The sequence below is a fragment of the Tasmannia lanceolata genome, unplaced genomic scaffold, assembly GCF_043159265.1.
Source record: "Tasmannia lanceolata isolate RefF3 unplaced genomic scaffold, GAP_Taslan_0.1 ptg000003l, whole genome shotgun sequence".
Lineage (NCBI taxonomy): Eukaryota > Viridiplantae > Streptophyta > Magnoliopsida > Canellales > Winteraceae > Tasmannia > Tasmannia lanceolata.
The window spans coordinates 18,008,474-18,028,566 of record NW_027518680.1 but is presented as its reverse complement, the minus strand read 5'-3'; the positions used below and the strand labels follow the sequence as shown (position 1 = coordinate 18,028,566).

Below are 20,093 nucleotides of genomic sequence, written 5' to 3'. Positions count from 1 at the left end.
GTTTTAATGTGAAATGCTCTTGTAAGTGTTGAAAATATTGAAATACATGTTGTCCAGATTTGTATTTGTGCTTTTTTGCTAAATTTTGGTCAGAATTTACAAAAGTGATAAATGTAAAAGTTGTAGAGCTTTTCAAGACCTTCGATTTGACATATTTTACGCTAAAATCGGGTTAAAAATGAAAAAGTTATGTCGATTTTACTATTTCAACCATTTTCAAAGGCTCAAATGGAAAATCTCCTTGATTTTTCTTATTTCTATCATCTTAAGCTTGAAATTTCAGCCTAATATTCATTAATTTAAATCTAAAAATATATGTAATGCAAAGGTTTAGAACTAGGCTTCTTAGATGTGAATTTTGGCTTTGAAATGTCTTGAAAAATCTTAAAATTACATACTGTCCAGATTAATTTTTTTTATCATTTTTAGCTATTTTAGGTCAAATCTGAAAAGAATTGATCATATGCGGTTGGAGAGCACTCCAAGACCTTCAATTTGACATATCATGGCCCTAATTTGGCTAAGGAATGAAAAAGTTATGACATTTTTAAGATTTCAGCAAAAAATACCCTATTTCCAGCTTGCGGCTTGACCAGAGATGGTAATTTTCTGGCTACTTCCGGTCAAATCCAGCCGAAGTTGTCAACTTAGAAAGTTTTCCTCAATGAATTGCTTAAAACATTGGCGTTGAACACGTTTTCTAAAAATGTGTTTTGGTTTCTCTGTTTTTTAAAACAAAATTGAAACTTTTCAAAACAAAACTGCATAAATGAAATCTGAAATCAGCCCAAAGATGACCATTTTCTGGCCACTTCCGGCAAGAACCGTCTGAAATACGTAACTTATCAAATGTTTCCTGATGTGTCCCCTACAACTTTGATGTGTATCACATTTGCTAGTTTTGCCATTTTTATAGTGTTATTTTTAATACAAATTATCAGCTTTCATGTCGAATGCAAATGCATGCTTTTGATGCTTGATTCATGCTTAGCCTAGTTTGTGATGGGTGAGATGAAATACTTTGAATATTTTAAGTTTATTTTCTAATATTATATATGTTATAGCCTTTCACTCATGCTTACGTTAATTATTTTGAGTCTTGCTATGTTTTGATGCCTTGAATTCAATGATTTATGTAATGCTTTGTAATGCAAAAATGTTAAATGCCTGCAAGTGGAAATCAAAACTAAAATGAAAGATGTGAAAATGATTAACTAAAAGATGTTAGGAGGCAAACTCAGTTACATTAGAAAGTTACTCATAAGAGCATGCTTGACCTCATTTATAGAACCCTCTCTAAGTTGTACCCCAACTTGTACCCCCTACTAGTTGGAGACCAACTTGGTCTGTTAGTTGCCTAATCCCTTATTTATCATTGCAAGGGCAATGATGGGGATACTTGAAGCCCATCTTTGTGTCTAGGAGACTTGCTCAGTCTCACTAACACCCTTGTTTATTTTCTTCTAGTAGCAAGTCTTTGACTTATTTGCCCCCTCTTTTATAGAATTGTGAGACATGTTAGCTTATTTGCACCCCTCCTTAATGTTGTTAGTTAGGAGTTTCTCCTTTAGTGTTGTTGTCACTCCCTTTGTTAGAGACTAACCCAGTCTCATTAGAGCTTTGCTTACTTGGGATCATATCATTTTCCTGTGCTTGGGACACTAGTTTGCTTGTTCAAGGTTTCCCCATTAGCCTTAGGGTTTTGTCCTGGTTTGTTGTTGTGTTTGCTCCCTTTAAGGGTGAAATCATTTGAAAAATCTAAAAATATTGGAAATTTAAATCATCAAGAATATTGAAATCATCTTAAAATCCAAAAGCATTAGAAATTTAAAACTCAAAAACATTTAAAAATATTTTTTCAAAACTCAAAAACATTGAAATATTTTTAAAATTCAAAAACATCAGAAATTTGAAAATAAAAAACATTTGAAAAAGTTATGGTTTTTAGTAGTTAGGAAAGTATGTTTCCGAACTACATTGGCTTGATCCTCTTCCACGAGGTACGTAGGCAGCCTGGGATCTTTATCCCAAGTCCAGTCAAACCTTCCAATTCTCTATCTCTAAATCTCACTTTACAAATCTCATTTTGTACTCCAAATTTAATGTTTGGAAAAAATTAAAAATTTATGAAAAAAGGAAAGCTTTGGTCAATCGTTTTTGTTTAAGAGTCCTTTTTGTTTTGAGTTTAATGTTAGATAACTATAGTTTGAGTTTTCTATTATCTAGAGAAGTGTGTGGATAGATCTTATGTTGGGATAGAGTTTGTATATCCTAGGACTCTAGGTGATTAGTATTAAGGAAGAGTTCTATTTTATGTAGAGTAGGTTATGGTTATTAGAACCAAACAAGCAACTTCGTGTATTTAAACAGTCGAATATAAATAAAGTGAAGAGCTTTCACGTTTTATCTTTATCTCAAGTAATTGCAATTTTACAGTTCTGCAATTTTTCTCTCTCTTTTCAATATTTTGTTTCTACTTCCAAGATTATAATTATTTAATCATCTAATGAGTGATCATTTGGATAGATGGACCATGTTTACGACGTGTTCCATTTCTACTTTGTAGAGTTATTTGCAGGTTTTTATTACTTATTACATTTTATTTTTCTATTTTTTGTAGCTACTTATGGGTCTTGATTTACTTCTTTAATCTGTTTGGGTCTCTTTTTGTGTTCATTTGATTTAAATCCTGCAAATCTGTTCATTTGATGTAATGGTGATTTTGGGGTCTCCTGAGTGGTGTAAATTCTTCCTTGAGTTTAACAACACATGCATTTATGAGGAAGTTTGTCAAGTTGGCATGGCCCTTCCATTGTTTGGCTGGTTTCAATACCCTATGGTAACGCCCATGACAAATATATGGTAGCAACATTCTTGATTTTGAATAAAACACAAAAATTAATCTTAGGGTTCAATTCTTTCTTTGATTTGGTGTGCTACAATTTCTTAGTTGTTTTTTATCTGCCATTGGTTGTTGCTAACAAAAATCTTTTCTGATTTTATTTTGTTTTAAGAGATCCAGGAAATGGTTTTGATTGCACAAGAAGATACGTTTTGAGTTGCGCAAGAACATAAAATCTCAAATGGATTTTTCATATATGGAAGAATTGTAATTCAATAACTTATTGCACTCTTTATTTTTTCACTTTTTTGTTTGTTTTCGATCTAAATTAACATTGAAGCCGTGATCTTTTTAACTACTCACTGCTTTGTTAAAGAAACATTAAGGCAGCCTTGGAAGTCATTATCTATGTAAGTTTTTGCTCTCGCCTATAGAGGAAAATGATTGTGAGCTTGAAGCTCATATAGCTTATATGAGCTTGAGGGCCAAAACACATGGGTCCCACATTTTTTGTGGTGATCCAAACCATTCATTTGCAAGGCCTCATCATAGATAGGGTGTGTACCAAAAATCAGCTCCATTGGATCATCCTAACCCCTCCAAAAGCGGAGGGCAAAAATGGGCAGATTTGTGGCAAACGGTGTCTGTCCATTTTGCCCTCCACTTTTGGATGGGTTAGGATGATCCTATGGAGCTAATTTTTTGTACACACCCTATCTATGTAAGGGTCTTTCAAATGAATGCTTTGGATCATCCTAACCATGTGGGCCCACATGTGTTTGGGTCCTCAAGCTCATATAAGCTATATGAGCTTCAAGCTCACAATCATTTTCCTCATATATATATATATATATATATATATATATATATGAAGAAACTGTTGGTGAGCTTAAGCTCACCAAACTTATGGTGAGCTAGCTTGCCCAATCACATGGGTCCCACATTTTGGGGAATGATCCAAACCATTCATTTGCAAGGCCTTATCATAGATAGGGGGTGTACCAAAAATCAACTCCATAGGATCATCCTAACCCCTCCATTTGTGGAGGACAAAAATGGGGCAGATTTGTGTCTGTCCATTTTTGTCCTCCACAAATGGAGGGGTTAGGATGATCCTATGGAGCTGATTTTTGGTACACCCCCCATCTATGTAAGGGACTTTCAAATGAATGGTTTGGATCATCCTAACAAAGTGGGCCCCATGTGATTGGGCAAGCTAGCTCACCATAAGTTTGGTGAGCTTAAGCTCACCAACTGTTTCCTCTCTCTCTCTCTCTCTCTCTCTCTCTATATATATATATATATATATATATATATATATATATATATATATATATATGAGAATAGTGTTCCAGCGCAGCTGCTCAGATAGGTTATCTGAGCAACTGCTTCAAAAACTCATGTGGCCCACATTTTTTGTGTGATTCAAAGCATTCATTTGAAAGGCACTTCCATGGATAGGGTGTGTACCAAAAATCAGCCCTATAGGATCATCCTAACCCAATCAAAGGTGGAGGGGAAAATCGACAGACAATATTTTTGACCATTTTTTCCCTTCACAAATGGCAGGGTTAGGATGATCCTAAAGGGGTCATTTTTGGTACACACCCTATCCTTGGGATCACCCAAAAAATGTGGGCCACATGAGTTTTTGAAGCAGCTTCTCAGATAAGCTATCTGAGCAGCTAAGCAGGAACACTCTTCTCTCTCTCTCTCTCTCTCTCTCTATATATATATATATATATATATATATATATATATATATATATATATATATATATATATATATATATATATATATATAGATTAGTGTTTTCACTTCGGCTTCACATTCATGACAATGACCTTTTTTAGGTAGGTAAGCTTGGGTTTGGCGAGGACCCTTACCACCATGGTTTTAAATTTCGGTCGAAATATTGAAATTTCGTATTTTGGCCGGGACCAAAAATTAAAAATTTTGGCCAAAATTATAACATTTTTACTAAAATTCAAACCCAAACTGAAATTTCCACTGATATTTCGTTTTCGGCTATTAGGGGTAAAATCGGCATGTCCCTTAGATGCTTGACACCTGGCATCACCCTGGATTAGAAACCGAACCTGCCTCTTAAAGGTAGAATCCCATGAGGATTCCCCATATATCTGGAATAGTAATGTCTCTAAGGTGGAAAGCGCCACCGAAGGAAAGTCCTGTTTAGGGACGGAAACTCTCCAGAAAGATCGCTTGCCCAGGATAGAAACCAGTTCCATTAAGGAAACTTAGTACTTATCTCCCAAGGAAACCGCCCAATACGGAAGGACTCCTATTGAGCCAAGTTCCCTAAACAGTTGTGGACTCCTTCTCCATAAGTAAGACCCCCACACTCAAAGATACACATTCTATCACCTCTGTTAAGAGTTAGAATTCGCTTCAACCTCTAGCTTTGTTCTCTTGTTCTGCCGATTTCTGACTTGAGCATCGGATTGGTCCCTAGAACCACAACTCCGGGTCCCCTAACGCTTTTTCTATGAGCGTAGGTTGATCATGGGTTGGAGTTCTACCAGCCATCAATCCTAGAACCAGATTTCGGCATCATCATCTGCTGAGGCCGAAACCGAAACCGAAATTTCAATCCTTACCACTATCTATTTTTTTTATCTTTCATGACAGTGACCTACTACTATCTGTGACTCACTTTATATATTTCCATTGCTTACTCACCAGCAAGGCAAGGATATCTTGGAGAAATATGTTTGAATTAAGTCTTTCATGTAGAAGTTAGCTTTTAAGGTTTCTCATTTTCTTTTCTTTTGTCTTTTTAATGAAAATTGATTTTGGATGTTCGGGTCAGCCATAAAGAGAAAGACATGTTTCACAATACCGGAATATCTGCTTCTCAAATCGTGAAACCAGACTTTACACTAGCCCAAGATCAACAACAAAGTAGAAGAAGAACAAACATCAACAAGATGTACTCCCATCTAGGATAAAAGAGCAGAATACAAGCTAAGAACAATAGAAAGAATAAATTTTCAAAATGTGGAAAAAATATGGGGCAAGTTGGCACTTTTCTTCAATCACATGCTTGCACACAATGGAGCTTCAATGTGGGTCTTGCTAGTAGAGAATCACTACAAAAATGACTAAATAAGTTTGGCTTAGCTAGTCAATAGAAAGTGGAGAATTAGAGAAATGATAGAATGAAGGGTGCCCTTGCAAAAATCAGCTTCAAGGGCGCCAATATTGGTTAATTTCTGCAAAGTGTGGCGCCGAAAAAAGTGGATGGCGCCTAAAAAAGTGGAAACCATGTTGACTTTGCATAAATCAACCAATAATGATGCCCTTGAAGCATATTTTTGCAAGGGCGCCCTTCATTCTATCATTTCTCGGAGAATTAATGACTTGGTAAGTGTTAGTGTGTATGAAAAAGTGGAGACATAAATGATTAGGGAAGTGGTGGTGTGTTTAGAGTTTCAAGTAGAGTTTGAATTTGAAATATGAGGAAAGTAAGAAAAGATGGGGCACACATGTGCAAGCTAGGCCAATAAAGTGACAAAAATGGCCTTAGATACAAAATTACAATATTATCCTCACACATCTCTCAAAAGTAAAAATCAAATAAGAATAAAATAAAAAATATGTTAAAAAATACTTTAAAAAATCTAACAGGCTCATCCAATTAGTCCTAGGCAAGGTTTTAAATTTTGATCGAAATTTGAAATTTCGGTCCGAAAGTTCGGGTTTCGGTCGAGACCGAAATCGGATCACTATTAATCAAAACGTTAATTTATTTTGCTCAAAATTTCGCTTCTCCCGCAATTTCGTCCGAAATTTATGGGATTTCACCCAAAAATCTGGATTCTAGATAATTATTTAATATTATCCCGAAATTTCAGCCGAAATAATTGAAATTTTGATCGAAATTATGTATGCTATAAAATAAGTGTTATTTGATTTCTTTATATTTTGTCCGAAATTTCGAGTTTCGGTCGAGACCGGAATCGAATAGCTATTAATCGAAACGTTAATTTATTTCGACCGAACCTGAAATTTAAGGGATTTCACCCAAAAAACTGGATTCTAGATAATTATTTAATATTATCCTGAAATTTCGATCGAAATTATGTCCGCTATAAAATAAGCGTTTTTTGATTTCGTTAGATTTAGTCTGAAATTTCAAAATTTTGGCTGAAATTTCAGTTTCGGTGAGTACTGAAACGCACTCCGAAACCTAAATCTAAAACCTTGGTCCTAGGTCGATCAGTTGGAGCTTGGCCCGTCAATCCACACCAACAACAAGGTGCAATTATTAGGAAGTTAGAACTTAGAAGTTAGAACTAATGAAAAAAAAGTATAAATCACAACACCTCTAACTAGGTCAAGAATTCACCAAAGAAATCCTTATCTTTGTAGGTACATTAGAGAAAGGAGGACATTTGATCATCATCAGATCCTCCATCGAAGAGAATCATTGTGCATCTGGATTGCCTCCCGCCCCACCCTCCACAAATCAAAAGGTATACATAGTTTGAAAGGAGAATTTGATCCATGATCCATTGAAAGGCCATCATATAAAGGCAATTGGCCTCTATTTCTACTTCTGTTTTCCCATACTTTTTTACAAAGAAGAAAACTAAGCACATCATAAAAACTCGTAAATGGTATCCTACAAATTGTTAGTTGAAAACGGAAATGGCCTACAAAAGGATAAAATATAAAATCAAAAGCGTCGACAGCAGGATTCGAACCTGCGCAGGCAAAGCCCAACAGATTTCGAGTCTGTCTCCTTAACCACTCGGACATATCGACCTCTTATTCTATGTTTTTATTCTTCTATATAGAACAATAAAAGAGGGAGCATGAGAGAGAGAGAGAGAGAGAAAGAGAGAGACGATATCGTCTTTTTTAATCAATGTTTTTTTTAAGGGTGGAGATATTATGGTTCCATGTCCCCACAGGGACCTGACCCACCATAGTAAAACAAGTTTGGGGTGTTACTGTTGGTCCACACCACTAGATGAGATGTTGCCTCTCTCATCAAGGGCTTTGAATATCAATGATTGACATTTGTTAGCCATTGATTGGACGGTTAAGATTTCACTATTTGTATGGGCCTATCATTCAATCGAAGAAGATGGTATCATTGACATTATTTGAATTTTTCAAATATCTTGGAAAGAATGAGAATAACGAAGAATTCAAAAATAATATTTGAGTTTGGCTACTAATATTGGTACTGCTGTGTTTTGATAATTTCACTAACTCGTCTTGTCTTTTATTATTTAAACAGTTGCCAGAAGTTAATACATTTCCAAAAAAGCTCTGATATGCGAAAGACAAGCATAGTTTGTACAATTATTAAAACATTGTAGTCCCAATATCAGTAGCCTTGAGTTTTATATCTTGATTTTTTTTTCATGAGGAATTCTTGACTGAAGGGAGCCCTCGCAAAAAAGAGGTGACAGGGCTCTCCTATTGGCTACACATCACCATAATGCATTAATAACGGCTGAAAAGTCAAACATGATGGTGAAGTGCAGCCAATGGCGGAGCCCTTTCACCTCTTTTTAGGGGCTCCCTTCAGTTTAGACTTCCTCTTTTTTAATTTATTTGATTATTACTCCTTCCAAAAGAGATAAGAGCGGGTGACTACTGACTAGGTAGCCACAGGGATAGTTCAATGTGTTCATCAGCACACTTGACCCAACATGTGGATCATCCAAGGTACATTAGCACGGAGTACTTCTGTTTAACTGCTAGACCCATTCTGGAAAACAATTTTTTCTCCTTTGGACTGAATGGGGTTAGGATCATTCATTTTGCTTGTGCTTAATCGTATTTGTAATGTAGGGTCGTGGATCACCATATCAATTGTTCAGATGCATGCCAAGTCACAACAGTTCTATGTTTGTAACCCTGTCAAAACTACAATTCAATTTAACAAATTAATTAGTCAATTTAGGTATCAATCCATGGATCATGTTCATCAAACTCAATGAACCAGGCAACTATCAATCGAAGCCATGACTCAGACCAATTAGATCAGTTAAGGAAAAACATAAATCAACAGTGTGGGCTTTTTGTTAACTTGGTAATTCCTAGAGATGTTCAATGGCTGATTTTTCACTCATTTTCTTCCTTTCGACGCTTAGAGAACACCGCGACAAGACAGGTGGTGGGGTGAACTTAGTTGGGGTGATGATTTCTGAATTCCTGCATAAAAACAATCAGTTGTTGTTTGCATGATTTCAGGCAAAGAAAAATCCATCAAACCAAATCCACCCAAGAATTAAACATCCCCACAAGCATGCAATGCTACCAACTTTCAGATAACAGAACACTCACCCTCCACAGACACTGGAAAAATATAAATAAAAAGAGGTCATGTATTTTACCTATAATATCAAATTGAGCAACAAAGTACAATTTTGGGATTTTTCACATTCTCCCAAATCATGTCATTTTAATTGAAGCAACAAAAAACCACCCTTAAATGCATGAATTTTGAGTTCGTGCAGGTTTTCGCCTCAACAATTCTAGATATTGCAAGTCCGCACGTTCACGGAGCATCCAGAGGAGATTGAACAGCAAACTCAAATAACTGTACATGATCATGTATTGCCTGGAAAAGAAAAAATGGCTAAAATAAAATAATCTGACAAAAACCTTCACAGGCACATCGCTTGCCTCCATTGAACAGTTGATGAATAAATTGCAGACAGTGGTCAAGATCTAGGCAGGAGGGGACGGTATTAGCAGGAAGAGCTGTATTTCTTCATAAATTCCTGTAACATGAAAAGATGACACAAATTCAGAACATGGAAAAGAGGCAAAAAACAGATCTAATGATAGCAACAGTGATGCAAATTTCTCAAAGAAAATTATAGTAGTAATTGAATACATGTGAATATCAACAGAGCTAAACCAGTGGTATGAAAGTTTGATTAATGATTTGATTTTATGTTTCAATTTGAATGCCACTGAAAATGACGATTCATAATTCAAGTTGGATTCATTTTTTTTTTATTTGAAATGGATCAAGTTGGATTCAATTAGGAAAAAAGGCAAATACATAAACGATAGGATACACTAAAATGGAATGGAACTGCAGGTTACATACCAATACTGACTTCTTCCCCACATCTGATGGATTTGGGAGATACAAATAGTTCAGTACTATTTTAAAGTGCTACGAAATGTGGTATATTAGAACTTCATGTGGAATGTTAAAATATGGATGATTTGGAAATGTCTTGGTTTCTTCAAGTGTTATGCAGTTTGATGTTTACCTTTCAAAAAAAGTGATCTGCTTTTTATTGTCTTTATAAAAATATTTAACCCTTTTGGTTTAAGAGCCAACTTTATGATTAGAATCGATCCAGTCTTCTTATCAAGGCTTTAGATTCTAAAACAGTTTTTAAAAGGATGCTAAATAGATAATAAAATCTAGTTAGAAAAGTCCATTTTGAAAATTCATATAAAGCGACATGCAAAAGATAATTATCAGACTAAGACATTTTTATGTTCAATAAATGGCTCACCAAGAGCTGGTTTCACAGCAAGGGGACAACAACATCCAAATTCTTTTGCATTGACCGGCCTTGAGGATAGGAAAGTTGAGGAGCTTCAAGATGCAAATGCCAAACCATGATTCTTAAGCAGTCCTTTGGTAAGCCTTCCATTTGGCTTTCATCTTCCACAACTTGCTCTATGAATGTACTCGCCTGCAAAGGCGTGCCCAATTTAGTAGTTAGGATCAACATTATTGTTCTAGGATGGATGAGATTATTGAACAGCAAAGAAACACAAGCAATGCCAGCGGTTACATATTTGCAAGGTTTAAATTTCGGCTCCGGTATCGGTTTCGGCCTCAGCCGAAATACCAAAATTTCGTAAAAAACCAAATTTTTAGCCAAAATTTTGGCCCAAATTTCAGCCAAAATTTGAAATTCCGAAAAAAATTAAAAATTACATTTGGCCAAAATTTCGGCCGAAATCTGGAACCGACACCAATTCAAGGTACTTTTGGTCGGTCCCGGCCGATATCCTAAACTTCAGCCAAAATTTCGGCCGAAATTTCAAACCATGCATATTTGAGGAGAAACAACTTACTTGGAGTCCTTCCTTGACGTCTAGCTGCCTAATAGATTCGGGAGTGGGCCGATGCCATCTCTTAGAGTCCCAAAGTATGGTACTATTGAAGGCAAATCCTGACATGTCGACATGGAATCTCCGACTTCTCTTACTTCTTTCATTTGTGTACCATCCAATAACTTGGCTGCTGTTGCACACAGGACCCTCCAATACTACTCTGTTCTTGCTTCTTATATGCATGACAACTGGCCACGTTCCAAAACGTCTACGAGTCAAAAAAAAAAAAAACAAACTAGTCATGGCAATGCTACAACATATACCCTGATGGACAAATCTCAAAATTAATAAAGAAAATAATAAATTCATGAGGCAGAGAGCATTGTGTTTAAACTATGAATGATCAAAGGATCAGAGAGAACATAAAAAAGCGCTTCACTAAGCATTAATGTCCATTTACACCAAATTTGCTTTCCAAAAGAACAATTAAAATGTTATCCTCACAAAAAATGAAAGGAATTCATGTGTGCATCATTATTAATTACTATAGCAAAAGAAGGATAAAAGGGATTAACAAACACAAATGTTAATCAAACTTCTTCCATTGATGAAGATGAGGGAATTAGAAACAAAAAGGAATATCTTACATCACTTGTTTAGCAGGGTAAATGGATCAGTTAAAAAAGTAACCATATTATGAAAATTTTAAGAAAATGGGTTTGTACCTCCAAGAAATAACCAAATAAGGCTCCCTTATAGTATTACCAGAACAGCCCAACTTCTTGATAAGAATGCATCCTTCTTACCATTCAAAAAAAAAAAAAATGCATCGTTTTCTTGTGGTTTTTTTTTATTTCTTTTCTTTTGTGTGTGTAAATGGACCCCACTTAGCTCTAAACAAAAGTTCCACATTGGTCGAAATTGACATGTCAACAGATGTTTTGGTCGACATGAACGAAATGTTACCAAAATCAAAACATGTAAACTAAAGGATTTCGTTTCGGTGGAGATGAAAAAAGAACATGTCAGTTATTTCGTCTTGGTTTCGGACGGCATCTAAAACCATGCCTGCAACCAAGTTGTGCAAGTCATGGAGATTTTAAAAAGAAAAAGAAAACACCTTAGTCGACAAGAAATTGTTGAAGCTGCTTTAATCACATTCCTTACTTTTTTTCAATTACACATATCTTGAACTCATCTTCAGATAAGATGTTAGGTACGTTTCTTTTATAGTAAGATGTAAGGTACATTAAACTAAAAACAAACAAAAATTGAATTAAACTAAAAACAAACAAAATTGAACAAGTTCACAAATATAGATACCGACTTCAAGAAGTACTTGTGATTTGGATAGAAAAATGACTTAACCAATATCTACAACACTGAAATGAATTATCACTACTTGTTCCTGGTTTCTTTGAATATGGAATTCTCAATAAGTGCATTTGCTATTGTAAATTGCCTCAGAGGATTCAGGTTTCTGAAATTCACAAATTAACATAAAATAAAAAATATGCTAGAATTGCATCTGATTCCATCTCCTCAAGTACTCTACCTTCGTACTGCAAAAATTGGATACACAGTGGCATGGTAAAATTTAAATCATCATAATAAATCACTGGAAGGTTAAGTTAGTGTCAAGTGGCAATACGAGTCTTCTTCTTATTCAGAAACCTTGCATCATCCCAGATACAAGTTTACAAGGAGCTTCAATTTTAAAACTTGTTAAATTAGGCCAACATGTCAGATTCACATGTCTGACACACAGCAACAGATCTATCAGGATGAAACATTTATCTTATCTTTCTAGTTTTTAATATAACATATGCAATGTTGTCCTCAATATGATCCAGAATTTCCTCACGAGCATCGGAGAATCTCCAAGGAAAGCCCATCCAATCCTTAACCCATCGAATAGCATTAAGTGAGTCTCCCTCAACCAACAAAGAATCAAGGGCATCAAGTAGATGAGAATGATGCCCTTCCAAGGACAAGCACTCTCCCCTCATGTAGGCCTTCCAGTCTATTCAGACTCAAGAACACCCATTAAACCTCCCTGCTAGATCCACAAGGATTCCCCCAATAAAGGCTGGACAAGGGTTCCCTAAGCTTGAATCATACATATTTGTATTTATCTAGATACATTTTCTCTCGTTAATGCGTATATGAAGTGATACTCTCCAATATCATTGCATACTTGTACAAATGCATTGGACTTCATAATGCTGTCAGGTGTAACACTTTGCAATCCACATGTGGCCCCAACATCTACTTAGCCAATATCACATTCATTTATGATCATAATTTATAGCACGAGCATGGACATGTACATGTTTGTATTTCCTTTAGAATTGTTATATGACCCTTAGAATTGTTGCTTGATGAGTGTTCTGTTTGGGTCTTCTGGCTCACAAGGATATTTCCTATATATACAAATAATATTTGGAGTAGTAGATCTCAATAGAGTTCTTTTTGCACTTTCTCTTTATTTAGGTCATTCCATGAAATTTAAGAGCTCCCTTGAGAAGATACTAATGCCATAGATGAGGATATATAGATGTTACTATTGAAAGAAAAGTTGCTATAAATAGCCACAAAGAGTATCTTGATGGTCTTTATATCTAGAAAAGTGATACAAATCGAAAACGTTTGAAGAAGGGAATCCATACAAAGATAACAACGAATTCCACTCTTAGAAACTCCAATGGAAAGCTCTCCTATTTTCTTGAAGATGGCATAGTACATCTCTTCACATCTACATACTAATCACACTAGGACTCAATTACCCATTAGAAGCAAAACATAAAAATATTATACGTATAAAACCATGAGTTATCTTTGATGGGGACCATCCTTCACAAAAATCCGAAAGGGAGCCAAACATGATGATGGGGCCCATCATAAGTGTTTTAGGGTCTGTCTTTTTTTAATGGAATTTTAGGGTCAGTCTTTTATTTTCATGGGGGTATATTGGTCTTATTAGGGATTTTAATGTATTTGGGATGAATTAGTACTTTGTTTTAAATTAGCTTTGTCTATTCATGCCAATATGAACCCACATGTTATTATTATTATTATTATTTTTTTCCGAAGAGCTTTACTCAATCCCTCTGTAGCAGTCTTGAACCCTACACCTCATGGCAACCCTACACCTCATTCACCCACATGTTATTAGTTTTTGTTTTTATGAGTTTTAAGTGAAAACTAAAGTTTGGACTTTCGTCATAAGTGGGCCCACATTTTCTAAGGTTTTGAGTCAGGAGAAGAATCTAAAAGCTATAGGATAGATCTATCTATATAAATATTACACACACACAAACACACACACGTGTGTAAACCTTAATGACAAGTGTAGAGAGGATTATGAATAGAATTTCAGTTTGATATTTGCAGCCTATAAATGTGGTGTCCTTTCGTCTTGGTATAATGCCTGGACTGCTCTACGGTGTGATTCCATAGGAAGAACATCGGTGTGAGACTTTTTTGATAGAGAGTTGGACTCCTTGTGGTTCTTACAATTGCTCGAGGGTTGTTACATCAGTATGGCTGGTCATGATAAAAGAATATGGTCATGGAATTCTTCTGATTCTCTCTCTGCTAAATCCGTTTACCATTGTTTAGTGCCCTGTGGTGCTCCCTCCTTATCACCTAGAGTGTGGAAAATCCAGGTGCCACCCAGAGTATCCATATTTGGGTGGGCTGCTATTCGGGAGTGCATACAAAAGATCAATTTTCTCCAGAAACGAGGTATGTGACTAATAGATCATTGCCCGTTGTGTGTGGAAGATGGTGAATCCACAGGTCATCTGTTCATCCATTGCGGGGTGGCGAGGGAGATATGGGGATATATTCTATCCAGATTTGGTATACGCTGGGTGTGCCCTTCATCCTTACTAGAGGTTATTCGGTGTTGGAGTGCGGTGCCATGGAAAAGGAAAGGCAAGACCTTATGGCATACATGTCTGCTAGCAAAATGGTGGGTTATTTGGAAGGAGAGGAATTCGAGAGTATTTGAGGGGAAATCGAGGTCATCGTATTGCTTATATATTAAGGTGATAGCTTTGACTATTGCCTGGGCCAGAAACTTACCTTCTTTTCGATTTGTGTCGGCTTTTGACTTATGAGAAGGGTGGCAGGAGGTATGCCATTGCAGGAAGGCAAGGTCCCCAACTGTTTTAGGATGGGAAAACCCACCTGTCGGATTGTTTAAACTGAATTTTGATGGTTCGAGCTTGGGTAATCCAGGTCCATCGGGGGGGGGGGGGGGGGGGGGGGGGGGGGGGTATGCCAGGGCATTAAGCGGATTGATAGAAATATGCTTGATGTGTGCATTTAGATTCAAAGAATGTGATGTGGCTTGGTGGTTCCTCGGCCCATCCTTGGAGATTCCTTGGTTTTTTTTTATGAGAACTCATATATTATTTCTGGTTCCTCCATTGTTTTTAGGCATGTGGAGAGGGGGCGAATAGGGAAGCAGATGCCCTTGCTAGATCCGGGGTTGGGAAGGTGGGCTTGGAGTGGTTTGATTATTTACTTCCATGACTATCTTGTACTAGTTTCTTTCGTTCCTTGTATTATTTTCGTGGACTTTCTCGGTCTGCCCTTATTTATTGAATCTTATTTTGCCCCTTCAAAAAAAACACATCGGTGTGATGCCCTTGGTATTCCTTCTTCTTCTTCTTCTTCTTGCATCCTTCTTCTTATTCTATCAACCCCTAATAAAAAGAATGCTCAAAAGAACAGACTACATAAGCATTTTAATCTTCATTGAGCACAAGTGGACTTGGACCTAGGTTCTAATCGAGTCCCAAACAAGTTTCAGGTTGTCAAAACCCTGGTTCAAGAAGATGGATGTGAGGAGAGTTGCAACTTGCAGGAAGCATCAAATTGGTAAGAGAGCTATCCTGTGAGACTCTTGACTATGAGGGCAAGACAAGGAACAAGGTTAAGACTTTGGAAGCTATATACCCTCATATGGTCCTGAAAAGCTATGTCACCATCTCTTCTACAATAATTATTTGAAGGGCGTAATCAGTATAAAGTAAGGATTTACACACAACTTACAAGATGTTAAAAAATATAGACACTGGCATTCTAAATACAAGTTATTTAAGCACTATATTAGTTATCATTAATTGAATCGTAGCACTGCCTGAACAGAAAATTCAATGAACCATCAACATGATCATTCAATAGTAAATGGCTTAACGAAAATGATATTATGTAAAATGTAAGAACCCACTAAAAGGATAACTGCATTCACTTAAACAGTTATGTAGCTTTACTTAATAGTAAATTTTACAAAAGTAACTGTGCAAAAGATTTTATCATATATTTAACAATAAGATGAAGACATCCAATGGAAAAACATATTCGAAGGGGAAAATTACCAAAATGAAACAGTGAGACATAGCAGAAAAGTTCAATACCGTGTCATGCTTAAGAGAAGTTTTCCTTCCTAGAGAGTGCATGTGCCATTTGTGAAAAGGAGGAAAAGCTGAATCATTTATTTCTCCACTGTGAGGCCTTTAGAATTTGGAGGTGACCAATTGATGTAGGCTAGGGAGAGAGAACAAAAAGAAGAAGAAGAGAACTAGATTAGGAAATTAGGATTGGTGGCTGTTTGGCTCTTGGATCTTTGCTCTGATACCAATTTGATGTAGGCTAGGGACAGAGAAGAAGAAGAAGAAAAGAAATAGAATTAGAGAGGGAGAAGAATTCAATTAAGCTGTAAATCAATCAATAATCATCCAAAAGTCATAATCTGGCCTATATATAGGTAACCAACAATCATAAAAGACTGAAATACCCCTAAAATCCCTACAAAACCAAAATAACCCTGATAATGCCAAATAATCCCCAAAATATCCCTACGAATCATAAAATACCCCTACGAACAATAAAATATAAGAAATATCCCTATGGGGCCCCTTGAGTGTGGCCCCGCCTAGAATAAGTCTGCAACGGACGCCTACAATCCTTACCACCATAATCAATAGTAAGATTGATTATGGACAATAAAATTTCAACCATTTGTTGAACGAGTATAGGAAGGAGATTTTCAAGGAAACCGAGTAAGGAATTTTCCAGAGAATTGGAAATAAATGGCCGTGAGCAAGGTACCAAAGGCAAGAGTTGAAGCAAGTTGGCGACCACACCCTCCTAAGTCCTAATTCCATCAAACTGTGGGATGCAGTAAAATTTTTCTCTGGTCCTTTGGGGAGAACAATATCTAATGAGGAAAAAGTGAGAGATTTCCTAGCAGCCTTGCACATCTTCAAGGAAGAATTATCCTAATTGTATGAGATTCAAAGGACGTAACCTCATGGGCTAAAGAATCAACTTTGAGCCCATGGCAACTAGTGAGATCTATCATGGAGATGCTTATCATTTCTTCTTATGTATGTATTTCAAGAATGGCAGAAGAAATGGTGGATGGACTTCCCAGAGAGGGAATAGAAAGGGTCACTTTGGAGATTGTAGAATTGCTACCTTTCTGATTTTGTTAGAAAATATTTTCAGTGCGTGTAATCTTTTTTTACTGCGGCACAGCCCGTCCCTTCCTGTTGTATTGGTTTTATCATCTAATGAACTTTTTATGTTATCGCTAAAACAAATGCAGTAAGGTTTCCTAACCAAACAAAGGTAGTAATTAAGGAGTAGTGGAAAAGATGTTTAAGAGAAGAAAATATGGCTTATCCTGTTGGTTATGTTTTTGCAGGTTCAACGGGCAAAATCCTTTGAATCACAGTCACAATTTGTGGTATAAAAACATCATAAAGCTCCAAAAATAATAAAACGTGTAAGGATAAATTTCAAACAGAAGAGGAATACCTGATCTCTCTCATTTGCTCAAAAAGAACAACTGAGTACACATTATGGTCATCTGCAAAGTACACAATGCCATTGAGACGGTGCTTTTCAATGTGAGAAAGGGCCAGATTTCTTTGGTGAACATGTCTATCTTTTATGCTGGTCAGATTTGCCTCGCACACAAGATGCCTGTACATAATCCCAGATTTTCTTAAGATTTCCGCAGTTTCAGTAGATTGGGAAGACATCTCCACAACTGTCCAAAGTAAAGGAGGCGGAACGAGTCTTAAAGTGTGAGCAAAACGATTCAAATAATACGTTTGAAATGGTCGAGGGTTCGTCGCAGTCACAATTATCAAAAGCTTCTGATACGCAAAATCTGAAAACTGAACAGGATATGGCGCGGAAAAGGTATCAGAAATCTCATTTCTTGGCTCATTTATGGCCTCCTTTTCCGATCTAATGTTTTCCATGACATCTGAATTCTCAGGGGAAAAACCACTATTTCCCACCATATCAACATGATGGCCTGCTTTTGGAGGGGTCACCATGAAGGAAAAAGCATGTTTCTTGGATACAAGATCTATGGAGAAATCCACAAAGGTGAAGGGAGTGAAACCAATTAAAATCCCAGCCATAAAACAAACGAAGAAATGTAAGAAAGCCCTCTTCCAGAGCTGTCCCTTTGATTTTGACCTCTCCAAATGGAAAGATGATCTCTGTGAGAAAATACCAAGAACCACAGCGCGAGTCCTATGCAGAGCCTCAGGAAAATCCATTGAACTAAACAATGCAGCTAGCCCTCCAGACGACGAGTAATTCTGTGTGTAAGACCACTTTTGAGAGGTAGAAGAGACTGAAAATGCTTCCCCATTTGATACAGATCCATCTCGCTGCACTATAGACATAGTTCTTCTAAATGAAACCATTTTTACTAGAAAACATGGAATTGCTTCTCAGAAATCAATCTACTATCCGTGAAAAAGGAAACCCTTTTTCCAATTGTGCAGAAAAGCTAATCAAATAAACCATCACAGCCAAAAACCCAGATCAAAAACATCCTCCACTCACCTTTTGGGCTTTTGAAAGCACAAACATCCAAAATGAATTACAAAATACACATCAAATTGTACTTCATGCTGGCCACTTCTTGAATTAAAAAGCACCTAGACACCCAAAAGCGCGAATCCCATGTCCTATAGATAAAATCTTCAATTTCTCATCACAAAACACACACTCATCTGAAACTAGACCCATTCCAAAGTAATGCAAATAAGAACATCTGTTATTGCAACAATGGAAAAGGAGCAAAAATTGAATTTCATTTTGATACCTTCTCAAAACACAGAGAGCAAAGAGAAACAAAATCTGATATCCTTAAGAGAAAATATCCAATCTCTCTTTAGTCCTTACTAAGAGACCTCTATAGAAACAAAATCAACATACTAATCAAAACCCCAATGCAACAAAATAGACACATCTAATCGAATCCCATATCACAACCCTCATTTTAAGTTTCCTTCTGCTCCAACAACCAGTACTCTAAAACTAGTTCCACTTGAACACTCATCAAACACTCCACAAATCAACAACCATATAAAACCCTTCATTTCTTTCCCAATCCTAAAAATATGCAAAAACTCTGCTATAAATTTTCTGATCTACAATCAATAAAAAATTACCAAAAAATAAAAAAGAAAAACAAATACCCATTAACAAAACCAACCAAACTCCATCATTCCAAATCTGAGACTACTCAAATAAACCCCAAACACTTAATAGTATAAAATGCACTTTACCGGATTCGACTGATTAATGGAGAAATGATTTCATTGCTCGTAGATCTTTTGATAGAGTTTTTGGTATTTTTTCTCTATGATTGGTTAAAAGAGCTTTCTGAAACAAAGGAAAAAGAGGGAAAATGAAAGGGTTTAGGCTCTGTTCACTTGTTTTCCTGGAAAAGGAAAAGAAAATGTTTCCCGGGTATCTTACGTCGCATTAGCAAAAGAAATCCAGAGAATCTGTGCAGAAAAAAGTTTTCCTAGATTGTTTACTTGCGTTGGAAAAGGTTTCCAGGAAAACTGCTTGCCCTTCTTTTTGCACTAGTTTTTCAGGAAAACGAAATCCGTGTGTTTTTATTAGGAAATAAAATCCCTAAAGGGTGGGAAAATGGGCTTTTCCATATCAGTTTTTGCTTTTTTGCAAATATTCCACATTTGTAATTCTATTTTCCTTAGAAAGCAAGTGAACACCAGAATTCTGCCTTATCAAGATCTTGTCAGAGAAAAAATAAGCTGTTTTCCAGAGATTTGCTTTCCTGGGAACGCAAGTGAACAGAGCCTAGAGAATTTGGGGAGTGGGGACAAA

The 20,093-nt window shown here is 36.3% G+C and overlaps 2 protein-coding genes and 1 non-coding gene across 7 annotated transcripts in view; 1 reads left to right on the top strand and 2 right to left on the bottom strand.

Annotated features, from left to right (window-relative positions):
* LOC143853186 (uncharacterized) overlaps positions 1-9,783 on the top strand; it is an 86,159-nt gene extending 76,376 nt beyond the window's left edge. For 4 of the 5 annotated variants that reach the window (XR_013237060.1, XR_013237058.1, XR_013237057.1 and 1 more), the window contains 2 exons: positions 7,236-7,339; positions 9,341-9,783. The gene's annotated coding sequence lies outside the window, so the exon portion shown is untranslated. Of the gene's footprint in view, positions 1-3,014; positions 3,232-7,235; positions 7,340-9,340 lie in introns of those variants that run through there. The other variant, XR_013237055.1, reaches the window with a different exon arrangement.
* TRNAS-CGA (transfer RNA serine (anticodon CGA)) lies at positions 7,550-7,631 on the bottom strand. The gene has a single exon. It is a non-coding gene; the product is annotated as a tRNA-Ser (tRNA).
* On the bottom strand, positions 9,191-19,614 carry LOC143853175 (putative beta-1,4-xylosyltransferase IRX9H). The gene is made up of 4 exons (XM_077362914.1): positions 17,748-19,614; positions 10,935-11,181; positions 10,364-10,546; positions 9,191-9,607 (listed from the first exon to the last, which is right to left on the bottom strand). The coding sequence occupies exons 1-3, from the start codon at positions 18,653-18,655 to the stop codon at positions 10,376-10,378; spliced, it is 1,326 nt and encodes a 441-aa protein (XP_077219029.1). The 5' UTR covers positions 18,656-19,614; the 3' UTR covers positions 9,191-9,607; positions 10,364-10,375.
* Between the last annotated feature and the right edge of the window lie 479 nt (positions 19,615-20,093).

What these genes read in the sequence shown, in the direction of transcription:
- LOC143853175 (XM_077362914.1), bottom strand. Translation starts at nt 18,655, where the DNA reads ATGGTTTCATTTAGAAGAACTATGTCTATAGTGCAGCGAGATGGATCT. An exon ending in GAGCAAATGAGAGAGATCAG is followed by an intron (nt 11,182 to 17,747) that starts GTATTCCTCTTC and finishes TTTGACTCGTAG; the next exon opens with ACGTTTTGGAACGTGGCCAG. An exon ending in ACGTCAAGGAAGGACTCCAA is followed by an intron (nt 10,547 to 10,934) that starts GTAAGTTGTTTC and finishes ACGCCTTTGCAG; the next exon opens with GCGAGTACATTCATAGAGCA.